General features: G+C 46.7%; 1 protein-coding gene across 1 annotated transcript; it reads right to left on the reverse strand.

Annotated features, from left to right (window-relative positions):
* Nucleotides 1-9,954: 9,954 nt before the first annotated feature.
* Nucleotides 9,955-11,448, reverse strand: LOC143022900 (uncharacterized). Its single transcript, XM_076181298.1, has 3 exons — nucleotides 11,233-11,448; nucleotides 10,608-11,104; nucleotides 9,955-9,964 (listed from the first exon to the last, which is right to left on the reverse strand). Exons 1-3 carry the CDS (start codon nucleotides 11,446-11,448, stop codon nucleotides 9,955-9,957), a joined length of 723 nt encoding a protein of 240 aa, XP_076037413.1.
* Between the last annotated feature and the right edge of the window lie 2,066 nt (nucleotides 11,449-13,514).

The raw sequence follows: 13,514 nt of genomic DNA on the forward strand, positions 1-13,514 counted from the left end.
TGGTAGGTGAAGCTTCTGGTAGTTCCTCTGGTAGGTGAAGCTTCTGGTAGTCGGGAACACGTAAGATTTTGGATAATATTTCGTAATTGAGAAAATAATAGAGAGAGAGTATCGAGCCGCACGTAGTCCAGCAGCAGTCTGAAGATGTTTGAAATTATTTGGTAAAACACGAAGGTTGTACACTTCGGGCGCCTGCTTCTTTTCTTCTCTTGTTTGTTCTTTTCGCGTTCTCTCTCTCTCTCTCTCTCTCTCTCTCTCTCTCTCTCTCTCTCTCTCTCTCTCTCTCTCTCTCTCTCTGCTCCTCTCTATGACTCTCTTCTCCATGTCTCTCTGGTCTCTACTGTCTCTCTCTGCATTGCCCTTTTACACCCCAGGAATGGAAGCTTATGTTTCAGATATAGCAAAACGTAGGTAAAGCGGTGGTTTAAAGATACGTTTCTGAGCTTGGCGTCATCTAATGATACGTATTGAGGCGCGCTCCAACAGACGTTTATTGAGCAATGCTTAATATTTCAAGAAATACACATTAATGTTATGAAATACAACACAAATTACTTATATTCACGTAAGGCGTCTTGAAACTACAAACAAGAGATTTTATTCACAAAAGGACGTGATACAGCACAACCACAGGATTGTATTCACGCTAAGGACATGACAGAGGGTAACTAGGGATAGATTAAAATTTTGTTGTCAATGGATATCAAAGGAATTGGGTGAAGTGAGATATTAAACATGACCCTATTTTGTTCAATTGTGTTGATTCCTTGTATAATGGCTACTTCTAAAAAAAATCTACGGATCTTGTTGGGCTTATGTATCAGAAGTTTTGCATTCTTCCAGTCCATCAGGTGGCTGCTACTGCCTCTCTATGCAATACACACGTTGGTGGACATTGTATTGGTATTCTCGGTTTCGAATTTTTAGATCGGTTGGTAAGACGAGTTTAGACTGTCCCGCCCTGCTGCCTACGGCCTTCCAAAATTTCAATTGCTTGTTTTCTGAGTTTATCTAGTAGGAAAACTGGAAACGCTTTTGCACTGAAAGTGTTTGGAAATCCATGGGAAGACCTGAAAACATAGTGAATCTCTCCAACAGAACATTATTCGACATCAAGACCGAAGTGCTCAGCCCCGAGCTCAATTTTGCAACCGGCATCCACAAGAAAAAAACAGAACATTATTATGATCGCGAAAAATTACAGATGCTACGACAGGGAATTATTGCAAGGCTATACACAAAGGCTGCTGACCTTAGCTCTCAGCGGACACCCCAACCAAACAATACCCAGGAAATACGTTCGAGCTCTGTAGGTGTTATCCAAGGTTCCTTCCATCAGGATCACCACCGCTGACAAGGGAAATGGAGTAGTGGTGATGAACAGCATAGACTACACACAGAAGATGGAAGACCTGCTCAGTGGTGGCATTACGTATAGTAAAGTCTCCCAATCAGAAGTAGACAACGAGGCGAAGAAGCATGCAAGGTAAGAAAAATTCTCAAAAGTTCCTATGCAGGCAAGAAATTCTTTTACCTATTTCCAAACCTCCCACGTACAGCTACGATGTATGGTCTAACCAAAACCCACAAAAGTAATATGCCAATGAGACCCATAATGTCAGGGATAGGGAGTGCGACCCACAGAATAGCAGGTACGTTGGCCAGACATTTGTCCCCTCTCCCGAGAACCATCAGTCGAGCACATCATAAACACTCAGGAGACCTATTGAACAGAATCCGAGATACCCCCGCCCACAACAAGTTGACCAGTCTGAACGTAAAAAGCCTCTTTAATTGTGTTCCATCTGATAAGGTAATAGAGCTCCTTAGAGACAAAATAAAGACGGAGAAAATCGACTTCCCCCTGTCCCTTAACGACTTTATTAATTTAATACAAGTTTGAGTGGAATTTAACTATTTTAAGTTCCAGGACCGCTGTTTCCATCAGAAATTTGGTATAGCCATGGGTTCTCAGTTCACTTGTACCTTACATTAAAGGAGACGAACTCATCAAAACCTCTTTCTCTTCACCACAGTAGCATCGCCACACTGGTGACCATTCGGAGCGACAATGAACCCATCTACCGCTGCCACACCCGACGCCATGATGCCCGCTACCAACACCGTCAACGCCGTCTCCCTGAAGCTGCCACCCTTCTCCACGGTTGACGCCCCCTCCTGGTTTCGCCGGACGGAGATCTAGTTCCGCATGTGGAATATCAGCGCGTCCCAAACGAAGTCAGACTATGTTCTCGAGGTGATCCCCGAGTATGTGTTCCCATTTATCTCCCAATGGTTCGATCAACATGACGGCGTTATCCAGTATGACGTTCTGAAACAGTACCTGCTTCAGGAATTCACGCCTTGGCAGCCTCCAGAGCCGCAAAAATCCTACAACTCTCCCAACAAACACTGGGGGACATTAAACCAGGAACAGCATACCTCGAGATGATGTCCATCGCCCGCCTCCCACCCACAGCCAAAGAAACCAGCAGGAATGTCGATATGCTTCGTCAATTGTTGCTCATACGCCTCCCAGCGCCCGTCCGATCCTCCCTTGGCAACGCCGAGGAAATGACCACCGACGAAGTTTCACGGAAGGCGGACCATCTCTCCGACGCCCACGCCGCCGCAGCAAGCAGTCAGGATGTCTGTGCTGCTGACGACGTCACGGACAATATCTCCACCGCAGCAGCACCCCCAGCCAACAGGCGCCAACAACACCAGCAAAGGCAGCGACGCCGGACCACCGACCCTTTGCACCTGTGCTACTACCACACAAGATTCAGCACCTTCGCAAAGAAATGCCAACCAGGATGTGCCTGGACAAAAAACACCTAAAAGGGCCACCGTCCATCACGGTGGCCTCTACAGGCGCAACGGGCCTCTACATCAACGACAAGGCCCCTAAATGTCGTTTCCTTGTCGACACTTGTGCTTGTCCCCAAGGACGTTGGCGTTAGTCTCGTCGCCGCTAACGGCACTACCATAGCCACCTACAGGTGAAAACGCCTGCACCTCACCTTTGGGAGTCGCCATTACTCCTGGAACTTCATCCTGGCAGAAGTCAAGACGTCCCTCCTCGGTGTTGACTTCGTCGCTCATTGCAAGTTAGTGGTCGACGTTGCCAACAGCCGCTTAGTCTGCGCAACTGCATCCACCTCGACGCCCCTGCAAATCGCGCCACAGCCAACCACGATCGCCGCCATTGACGCTAGAATGCCCTACGCCCACCTGCTCACTGAATTCCCCGACGTCTTCAAGCCTGAGCTGCGACAGACACCCCAGACGCCAGCTGAACATGGCATGTACCAGTACATCAAGACGTCTGGGCCCCCGGTATTTGCCGAATACCGTCGCCCACTGCCCGAGAAATTCGCTGTTGCAAAAAAAAAAAAAAAAAAACTCTGCCAAAAGGCCTCCAGCCCTTGGTCCTCCCCTCTCCACCTCGTCAAGAAGAACGATGGTTCCTGACGCCCCTATGAAGACTACCGGGGGCTGAACATGGAACCTGACCACTACCCACTCCCAAACACCTCCGACGTGACCACATACCTCAACGGCGCCAAGATCTTTTCGACACTGGACCTCCTGAAGGGCTATTACCAAGTTCCGGTAAATATAGACGACATCCCGTAGACAGCCATCACCACCCCCTTCGGGACGTACACTTTTAATTACTCCTGCTTCGGCTTGAGAAACTCAGGTGCGACCTTCCAGCGCCTAATGGATGGCATCCTCGGTGACCTCGACTTCTACGTCTGCTACGTCGACGATATTCTGGTCTTCTCCAACACGCCTGACCAGCATCTCCAACACCTGCGGTCCATCCTCGAGCGTCTCCAGGACAACAGCCTCGTTGTCCGCTTTGACAAATGCAGCTTCGGGAAAAAGTCTGTCCCATTTTTGGGACACCTCATCTCCCCTGACGGCGTTCGCCCCCTGCAGGATAAAGTCGCCGCAGACGACAAATTTCCCAAACCTACTGCTATCAAAGCCCTGCAGGAATTTATTGGGATGGTCAACTTCTACCACCATTTCCTCCCTAACATCGCTGAAACGCTGCACCCACTTTATAACGCCCTTCACGGAAAACCGAAGGACCTCCTGTAGAGCCCCGCCATGCAAGATGCCTTCGTCAACGCCAAAAAAACCCTTGTCCGTACCACCACCGTCTCCTTCCCTGCACATAGGGGGTGTGCTCGAACAAATCCTCCGTGGCAGACCTACACCCCTCGGTTTCTTCAGCAGGAAACTCTCTAAGGCCGAGCTCAACTACAGCACCTTTGACAGAGAGCTCCTCGCCATCCACCATGCCGTCCGCCATTTTCGCCATTTCCTCGAAGGCTCCTCATTTATCATCAACACCGACCATCAACCTCTAGTGCACGCCTTAACAAAACAACAGGACGCTTGGTCTCCTCTCCGCCATCACCGAGTTCAATTGCACCATCAGGCACGTCCCCGGTACAAAGAACCCCGTTGTAGACGCCCTCTCCCGGATAGCCATCGACGCAGTTCAACTCGGCTTCAACTACGCAGCTATCCCCGGAGAGTAACGGGAAGATCCTGAAACACTTGCCTACAGGACATCCATCACATCCCTTAAGTAGCAAGACGTTCCTTTCCACGACAACCACACCATCCTCTGCGACATCAGTACCGGCCGCCCACGACCCCTCATCCCAGCGGCCTTCCGACGTCAAGTGTTCAATTTGATATACGGCCTGTCTCACCCTTCAGGGCGCGTCACTGCGAAACTCCTGAAGCAGAAATTTATCTGGCACAGCATCTCCAAGGATGCAAAGGAGTGGGCCAGATCCTGTATCGCCTGCCAGCAAAGCAAAATTCATCGCCACACTAAGTCAGGCATCGGATCATTACAACAGCCCCGACGACACTTCGCACATATTCATGTCGACGTCGTCGGCCCACTTCCCCCGTCGGAAGGCCATCGTTACCTCTTCATCGCCATTGATAGATCGACGCGCTGGTTGGGGGCCATCCCCATGAAGGATAGTACCACTTCATCCAGCACTACAGCCTTTCTCAGTGGATGGATCGCCAGATTTGGCCTCCCGGAACACGTCACCTCCGACCGAGGAACTTACTTCACGTCTTATGGCACGCTGCAACAATGGCTCCTGGTTACCCTAACTGCTATGGATACTCCTTGGCCTTCGGACAGCCATCAAGGACGAGCTCAACGTGTCTCCAGCAGAGATGGTCCTCGGCCAAACCCTCGTCGTGCCCGCAGAATTCTTTCCTCCACAGGATTCTTCCGAGAGCCTGCAGCAGCTGCGACGCACTGTCGGCAAATTCGCCCCGTGTGTGCCGACACATCACCGGGAGGTGAAGGAAATACCTCCCAAAACAACTTCACACCTCGACGCACATTTTCCTGAGGGCGGACGCTCACACCCCACCACTCACCCGTCCCTACACTGGCCCCCATCTTGTCCTTGAACGTAAGGACAAGACCTTCCGCATCTCCATCTCCGGCAGGCCAGAATGGGTCTCCATCGACCGCCTAAAATCGTCACACCTCGACACCAAATTCTCACGTGCAGGACGCCCTCTAAAGCCAAGGCAATTTTGAGAAGGGAATATTGTACACGCCACGATAACCACGTGGCATAGACCGCGCGTCATGTTGCCCACGACCTGACGCTATCTTACAGTGCGACCCTGCTTGACCCGACCTAACCTAATCCAGTGCACTTATGTAATTACGCACCACGGGTTACTACCCATGTGGTATACATATCGACTCCCGCCGCATGTAAAATCAGTTCACTCGTACCTTACAATAAAGGAGACGAACTCACCAAAACCTCTTTCTCTTCACCACAGTAGCATCGCTACAAGTGCAATCCTTGCCATTTCTTTTCTTTCTTTCTTTTTTTTTGGGGGGGGAGGGGTTAGAAGCAGGCCTTTTTGTTGACATCGTTCCCGAACATGTGACCTGACTGCGCTACGTGGACGATATCCTACTCATCACACCCAGGCAATTCAATCTTGTTGTGGTGTACGTGCATGCTAATGGCATTGTACGATTGTTATACCTTTTTGTATATAAATAATATGTCATTTATTTATATCAATTTATTAAAACTATCATATCCATTGGATCTATACGTGCCAATTTTGTGAAGGAACCATGCTGGCGTGTATGGCTCCCGCCAAGCCAAGCTGTATTCACGCAAGGCAGTTTCGATTACGCCTTAAGAGTGTACGCACGTCTTTTTTTTTTGTGCTAAATAATTTATATATTTCGATCTTGTTTCATTAACTACCCTCGTACATATGGTGGCAGCGATGGGATACGGACCCTTGCCTTGGTTTCAAACTGCATTGAACGAGGTAGAGCCCACCATTCAGTTTTCCCTAGAAGAAGAAATGAACGATACCCTTCCTTTCTTAGACACACATCTCAAAACATGGTAATCAGCTGAAATTTAAATTATTCAGAAAACTCACAAACAAAAACTATTTAAATCAGTTTCTACTCCCACCATGATGTCAGGGTCAAGAAAGTAGTGATAGGCTTCTTTCTTAGGGCGCTCAGAATATGCAGTGAAGAATACCTAAAAGAAGAGTGCTGATACAGCTGGGAGACTTTTTTTTCATTTTCATTTTAAATAAATGCGGAGAAAAGGCCATTAAAATTCTGGAAAGACAGTAGGCAGCAAAGCGGGACAGCCAATCGACTCGTGTTACCAACCAAAGACGTCGCCACCAATCTGACTTGAATTTTAAAAACCAACAATTAGGAAGTAGTGTGCCAGACCAGTAGAACAATTAAAGACATCACGATGATGATAATAAGTATCGGCAAAACACCAGACAATAAACCGGCGTTTGTCGGATTCTGTGTCCGGGATGTGAAAAATCCTACATTAGGGAAACACCACGCGATCTAAAAATTCGAAACCGAGAATACCAATACAATGTCCACCAACGCGTGTGTTGCACATAAAAACAGTAGTAACCACCTGATTGACTGGGAGAATGCAAAACTTCTGATACATGAGCCCGACAAGATCCGTAGAAAATATTTGAAAGCAGCTATTTTACAAGGAGTCAACATAATTGCACAAAATAAGGTCATGTTTTATATCTCACCCCACCTGATTCCTTTAATATCCATTGACAACAAAATTTTAATCTATCCCTAGTTGCCCTCCAAACTCCCTTTTCCTCTCAAGGTCGTTGTCCATCCTCAGTAGACAATTGCTTACTCTTTTCACTTTCTTTTTTCTTTTGTTTCTTGGGTTGTGAACTATTGTCTTTCACCTAGTCAATTGATCCATCTTATTCTTAACCTTTCCTGTTCCCAGACATTTGTGTAACCATTACTAACCATCACCTACTACGCACGTGATCTACATGCTTGCAACATAGCACTACCTCCCCCTCTAGCTAAACTTGCTTTCCCAGAACATACATCTAACGCAGCAGATTTCAAGACAAACAAGAAAAAGATGCCCAATGTCACCAGAGAAACCCATTAAACCCCCTTTATTATACATGTCCCTAATATATTACCCATAAGCTAACATATATATATAACATACCTAACCATACCCACCAACCATACGACTAACCCCAATAAGTAGAACTAACTCCAAAGCCTAAGAATAGCAACTAACACTTTTACTTACGACAATCTACTAACTCCCTTTATTAACGACACCTATGTCACCAAGAAAGCAGAGCTGAGCAGGTCGATGAGCCTGCCAGCCAGTTGTGCCCTAGGTCAAGGCCTGGCACTTATTGTATATTGCCCACAGTGCCCATATATACGTCTGTTGTTGCTAACCCCAGATTTATTGTTGATAAATAGAAGAAAACTCCCCGTTTTGGAGTTTATCTCGCCCGCATGAAGTCCACCTTATGTAACCACAACCATTATCGGTTACAACGGCGACAGCGGTGCTCCCACGATCTGAATAGAAACGTGGTACTCAGCCACACAACCAAGGTTACACAACCAGTCAAATTGGCGAGCGGTGCTCTCATTCCAAACTCCGAGGAGACAAGCCTACTTTATACCAAGAAACACTGATTACACTCGCACCTACCACAGAAGGCCGAATAAAATATTTAGCCACTCAAGCCACACCTACCATTCAGAAGGAACGGACCACGGTCTACGAAGAAGAAACCGTCTATCTTCGACTTCTCATATCTTCAATCAAGCTCCCAGAATCGGCAATCAAGCCACATGATTCTATTCAGCTCCAAGCAATATACAAGCCAACCAGCCACGCCTACCATTCAGAAGGAACAGACCACGGTCTACGAAGAAGAAATCGTCTATCTTCGACTTCTCATATCTTCAATCAAGCTCCCAGAATCGGGCAATCAAGCCACTTGATTCTATTCAGCTCCAAGCAACATACACGCCAACCAGCCACGCCTACCATTCAGAAGAACAAGACCACTGTCTACGAAGCAGACATCGCCTGTCTTCGACTTCTCATCAACCGCATCAAAAAGCAAGCCCATCACTTCGTCAGCAAGTTTTCAAGCAAGCGACATCGTCTACACACTACCCCTCCACCAACCGCTCCCTTCGAGACGACAGTCTGACTTCTAAGATAGCAGCTGTGACCTGCAGTTGCACCAATCTTAGAATCGGTGGTGAAATCGTAAGGCATTTTATTTTAAACCACCTGGTGGCAGTACGCTACCAATCGGACAGAGAAACCTCTGTCAGAATAGAAGAAAACACCTGTCAACTCTACACATCACCGTATCAAGACTCCAATCCAGTATCAAACAATACTACCAACCAAGTGATCGAACTTCAATCAAGCCACAAGACTCTATTCAGCTACCACAAAACTCCCACCCAGGAGATCGAACTTCAATCAAACCACAAGATTCCATTCAGCTACCACAAGACTCCCAGCCAGGTGATCGAACTTCAATCAAGCCACAAGATTCCATTCAGCTACAACAGGACTCATCTCCCAGAGAGAATACTCCACCTTGCCCCTACCCCCCTTCAGACGTCTGACTCGCAAAACGCAGAATCTGCCGACTCAGCAACTTATTCGGTAAGCATTACTAACCACCCCTCTATTCCTTCAAGCAGTGAACCCAAGCCGAGACCAGACGAATCCAATCAGCTGTAGAGATCCAGCGCACCAACTCCAAGATCGATTTGACATCACGACTTCAGTCAAGACGCAGTGGATCCAGGCCAACGAGACACATCCAAGAGACAATCTCATCCGCCATCCACAACTACCGTCACCAATCACCGTGAGTATAAACCATAGACTCCCACTAACCCCCCTTTTTTATAATTCAGGATCGGACGAGAACCCGCCTCCACCCCCACCCCTTTCATGACCAGCCAGACCAGGGAATTCGCAGCGGCTAGGCCCAGACCCACATAACCCACCTCCGCCCCCCCCCCCCCATCATGACCAGCCAGACCAGGGAATGCGCAGCGGTTAGACCCCAGACCAGCCTAACCCACTTCCATCCCCCTCCATATTTACCCAGACCAGGAGCCTCGCAGCGGTTAGGCCCCGACCCGCCTAACCCACCTCCACCCCCTTCCACCCAGACCAGGAGCTTCGCAGCAGTTAGGCCCGGACCCGCCTAACATACCTACTCTTCGCATCGGGTCAGCATCCTCGCTTACCTACCCCGCGTGTCAACTCAACTCTACCAACCAACCACACCCTGCACCCACCGCCACCCTTGGCTCGAGCTGCTCGCGAAAATTACTTGCCCAAGCAATGTTTCAACACCAGCTAGGAGCCAACAACTTCAGCCTACGTCAGTCACAAACCACAGTGCCAGCCAGTGCTACCTACTCGTCAGTCATCAAGTTCAAGTAATGTAACCCCCTCCCTGTATTTCCACGAATATTTACAGCTACTCAATTGTAAAAACATTATGTCGCAAACGAACCGATAGGCACATACAAGTAATCTAAATAGAACTATCAGAAATAACTATTAATTACAATTATAGAATATCAAAGACCACGATAGATAGAACTCAATAATTAGATAATAAAACACTTACTCAAAATGTCAAAATGTCACCGCAAAGAAATCTCCCAGGCAATCACCCGAAACCAAGTAGATAACCACAACAATAAATCCCACGATGAACATAACTGACACATAAACTGACACATTACATTAATTATTCCTCCTTCGGACGCAGGACGTCATGCGATTCGATAGGTTAAGTCCTCACGATCATTTTTCTTATCAAACTTTTCTTATTGTCTGTAAAAGTACTTCTTCACTTCCTTCCGACCGTGAAGCCCCGGAATAATTATACCAAAACCTCCCACTCAAAGACGACCAATAAGCATTTCAACACGATCACGATCACGAATCCCTTATCCCCCCGGGGTCGTAGGGGCACTGCATCGATGAACAATTCACCAGTGACCCCCATCTTTCACGGTCGTGGGCAAGGGCCTGGGTCTCTGCAAAGTTCTTCCCTGTCCATTCTGTGATATTGTCTACCCACTTCTTCCTCTGCCTGCCTCGTCTCCTCTTCCCCTGAACTGTCCCTTGGAGGATGTTTTTTTTTTTTATAGTCCGCTGGACCGTGTCACATGTCCATACCACTTCAGCTTTCTCTTCTTCAATGTGGTCAGAAGGTCTTCATAGTGCTTCACATGCTGTGAGATCGTCTTGCGCACTTCTTCGTTTGTGATGTGATCTGTGTATGAGATGCCAAGGAGTCTTCTGAAACACCTCATTTCCATTGCCTGGATCTTTCTCTGCAGTTCTGCTGTCAGCGTCCATGTCTCACATGCGTACAGGAAGATGGACAGGACTAATGCATGGAGTAGCTTCAGCTTTGACTGGAGACAGATGTTCTTATCTTTCCATGTGGGTTTCAGCTTTGCAAGTGTTGTTGCCGTCTGCGCTGCTCTTGCTAGAACTTCAATCTTTGATCCTTCTTCGTTGTGTATGGCTCCAAGATACTTGAACTGAGTCACAGTCTCGAGTTTTTGTCCGTTGACTGTGATCTTTCTTTCGATTTGATTGGTGTTGCGCTGTTTGTCATCAACTTTGTCTTCTCGGCACTGATCTCCATTCCAAATCTGGATGATGTTCTGTCCAGGCGGTTTACCAAGGTGGCGAGTTCTTTTTCGTCTCCAGCCAACCCAGCTTCAGTCATTATGCGTTCAAGGAAGATGTTGAACAAGGTTGGTGATAGCAGACATCCCTGTCGGACCCCTACCGACGTATGGAACCAGTCTCCCATGGTGTCTTTTACAAGTACTGCACTGCTGGCCTTTGTGTATAGTTGCTTGATGGTGTTGATTAGCTTCTGGCCCATGTTGTATTTCTTCATTGTGGTCCATAGTGCGTCGTGCCATACTCTATCAAACGCCTTTTTGAAGTCAATAAAGACGTGATAGATGTCCTGCTGATGTTGGCTGTACTTCTCACACATAACTCTAAGGTTGAAGATCTATTCTGTGGTGCTCTGTCCACTGCGAAATCTAGCCTGCTCTTCAGCAATGACTTCTTCTGCCTGAGGTTTCAGTCTGTTCAAAATGATCTTCAGCATCACCTTACTTGCATGGCTAATAAGACTGATGGTTCTGTAGTTCTGGCATAGCTGCAGGTTTCCTTTTTTAGGAAGGGTGATGATGAGTGACTGTGTCCATGGTGTTGGCCATTCTCCAGTCTGCCAGATCTTGTTGCAGATTTTGGTGAGGATGTCTATCACTGCCTTCCCTCCGTGCTTTATCAGCTCTGCTGGGACGTTGTCAACTCCAGCTGCTTTGTCATTTTTTAGTGATCGAACGGCTGCCTCCACTTCCTCCCGTAGGATCAGATGGTCATCTTCGTTTGTTGATTCCTGGCAGGTGAGAACGTTGGGATCTCTGTTGGTCTGGTGGTTGTAGAGCTCCGAGCAGTACTCTGTCCATCTGTTGATGATGTCACTTTCTTCGGTGAGGCAGTTCCCTTCTTTATCTTGGATGGCGCTGGCTCTTGTCTGCTTCTGTTTCGCAAGTTCTTTTACATCTTGAAATGCCTTCTTGCTGTTATTCTTGTTAAGGTTTTCCTCAATCATTGTGCAGCATTTCATACCATAATGCAAAATATACATTTATCCCAAACTTAGATATTTTTCAAAAAATAAAAAATAAAAATCAACTGCCTTAAATAAATATCAATATGTACAAGTGCAATGATAACATCAATTATAGAAATCACAATTTCCCATAAAAATTTTAGCAAATAACCATTCACACTTCTCGACAGCATAAATATCATTAGAACTTTTATGTAAACGGATATAGAATTTTTTTGGAATGAACTTGAGGAAGACCAAGAATGAAATGCACGGACGGGATGAAGGGAGCATTGGATGCTGGAGAGGAATGTCATTCGAATAAGGAAGAGAGAGAAAAAGAGATAGAGATAATTAAAAAAAGCATGTGCGAATCGAGGGTGTTTGTAGATAGATCAGGCAATTAAACAACTCGACGCCATGTGAGGGTCGCCTTACAATGACGCGGTGGGGTAAACCATCTCCAGCTTTTTTGCCCTGCTGCGTTCGTGCTGCATTGCCCTTGACCCGAATAGCCTGGTGGGAGACAGAGATCACTTTTTATCAACAAGGCGTTGTGATAGAAGGAACAACTAATTGGTTTTTGAATTGGATATATGCTTTGACTCGGCCATCCCTTTTATAGGGGATAAAAGGGTTTCACACACACATACACACACACACACACACACACACACACACACACACACACACACACACACATCTTTCTCTGTAGTTAGGTTAAGAATTTTTCTGGTTAATGGTGTGATAATATTTCATTTTATACGTTTGGGTTCATACTTTCCTCATCAATGGGGGAGGTTACTAAGCGCCCAAACCTAGGGTAGTGACGAATTGTTGCATGTTTGGGAGAGCCTCAATTATCGGTGCCTACATCACCCACTGTAGCACCTGGAAACAAATACACAGCGAAATCGAGGGCTCCACCCAAATACTAATAAACAATGGTTTCAATGAGAAAGACATCACCAGCCAGTCCATGAAATTATGGACGGCTAGTACAACGGTAACAACAATTACAAAAATAAGGACAAAATTAAAATCTAATCTGAATCTACATTTTCGTCAGCCTACAAAGAACTCATAAAGAAATAGATTATCAGGATGAACGTCAAGCTAGTCAACACAGAGAAAATACTTAACTTAGTGATTTATTAGAAGACAAAGAAAACAGGCCACCTCCTACTCAAGAACAGCCACCTCCAAGATAGAAAAGAATTTCAGAGGTCACGTGTCATCTATAGGTTTAAATATACCCAAGGGAATTGTGAAGCCCTCCCCTCCATTTATATTGGCATGACGACAATGAGGTTATCCCGTCGCCTTTCATGTCTTACATCAGGAGCCCCCAAAGAACGCTTAAGAATAGAACATAGCACAGCCTTGCAAGAAATATCCTAGAGGAAAACACCGAAATTTTATAAATACATACAAAAGAT

This window comes from Oratosquilla oratoria, unplaced genomic scaffold, assembly GCF_046742065.1.
Source record: "Oratosquilla oratoria isolate Oo_2021 unplaced genomic scaffold, ASM4674206v1 SCAFFOLD219, whole genome shotgun sequence".
In the NCBI taxonomy this organism is placed as follows: domain Eukaryota; kingdom Metazoa; phylum Arthropoda; class Malacostraca; order Stomatopoda; family Squillidae; genus Oratosquilla; species Oratosquilla oratoria.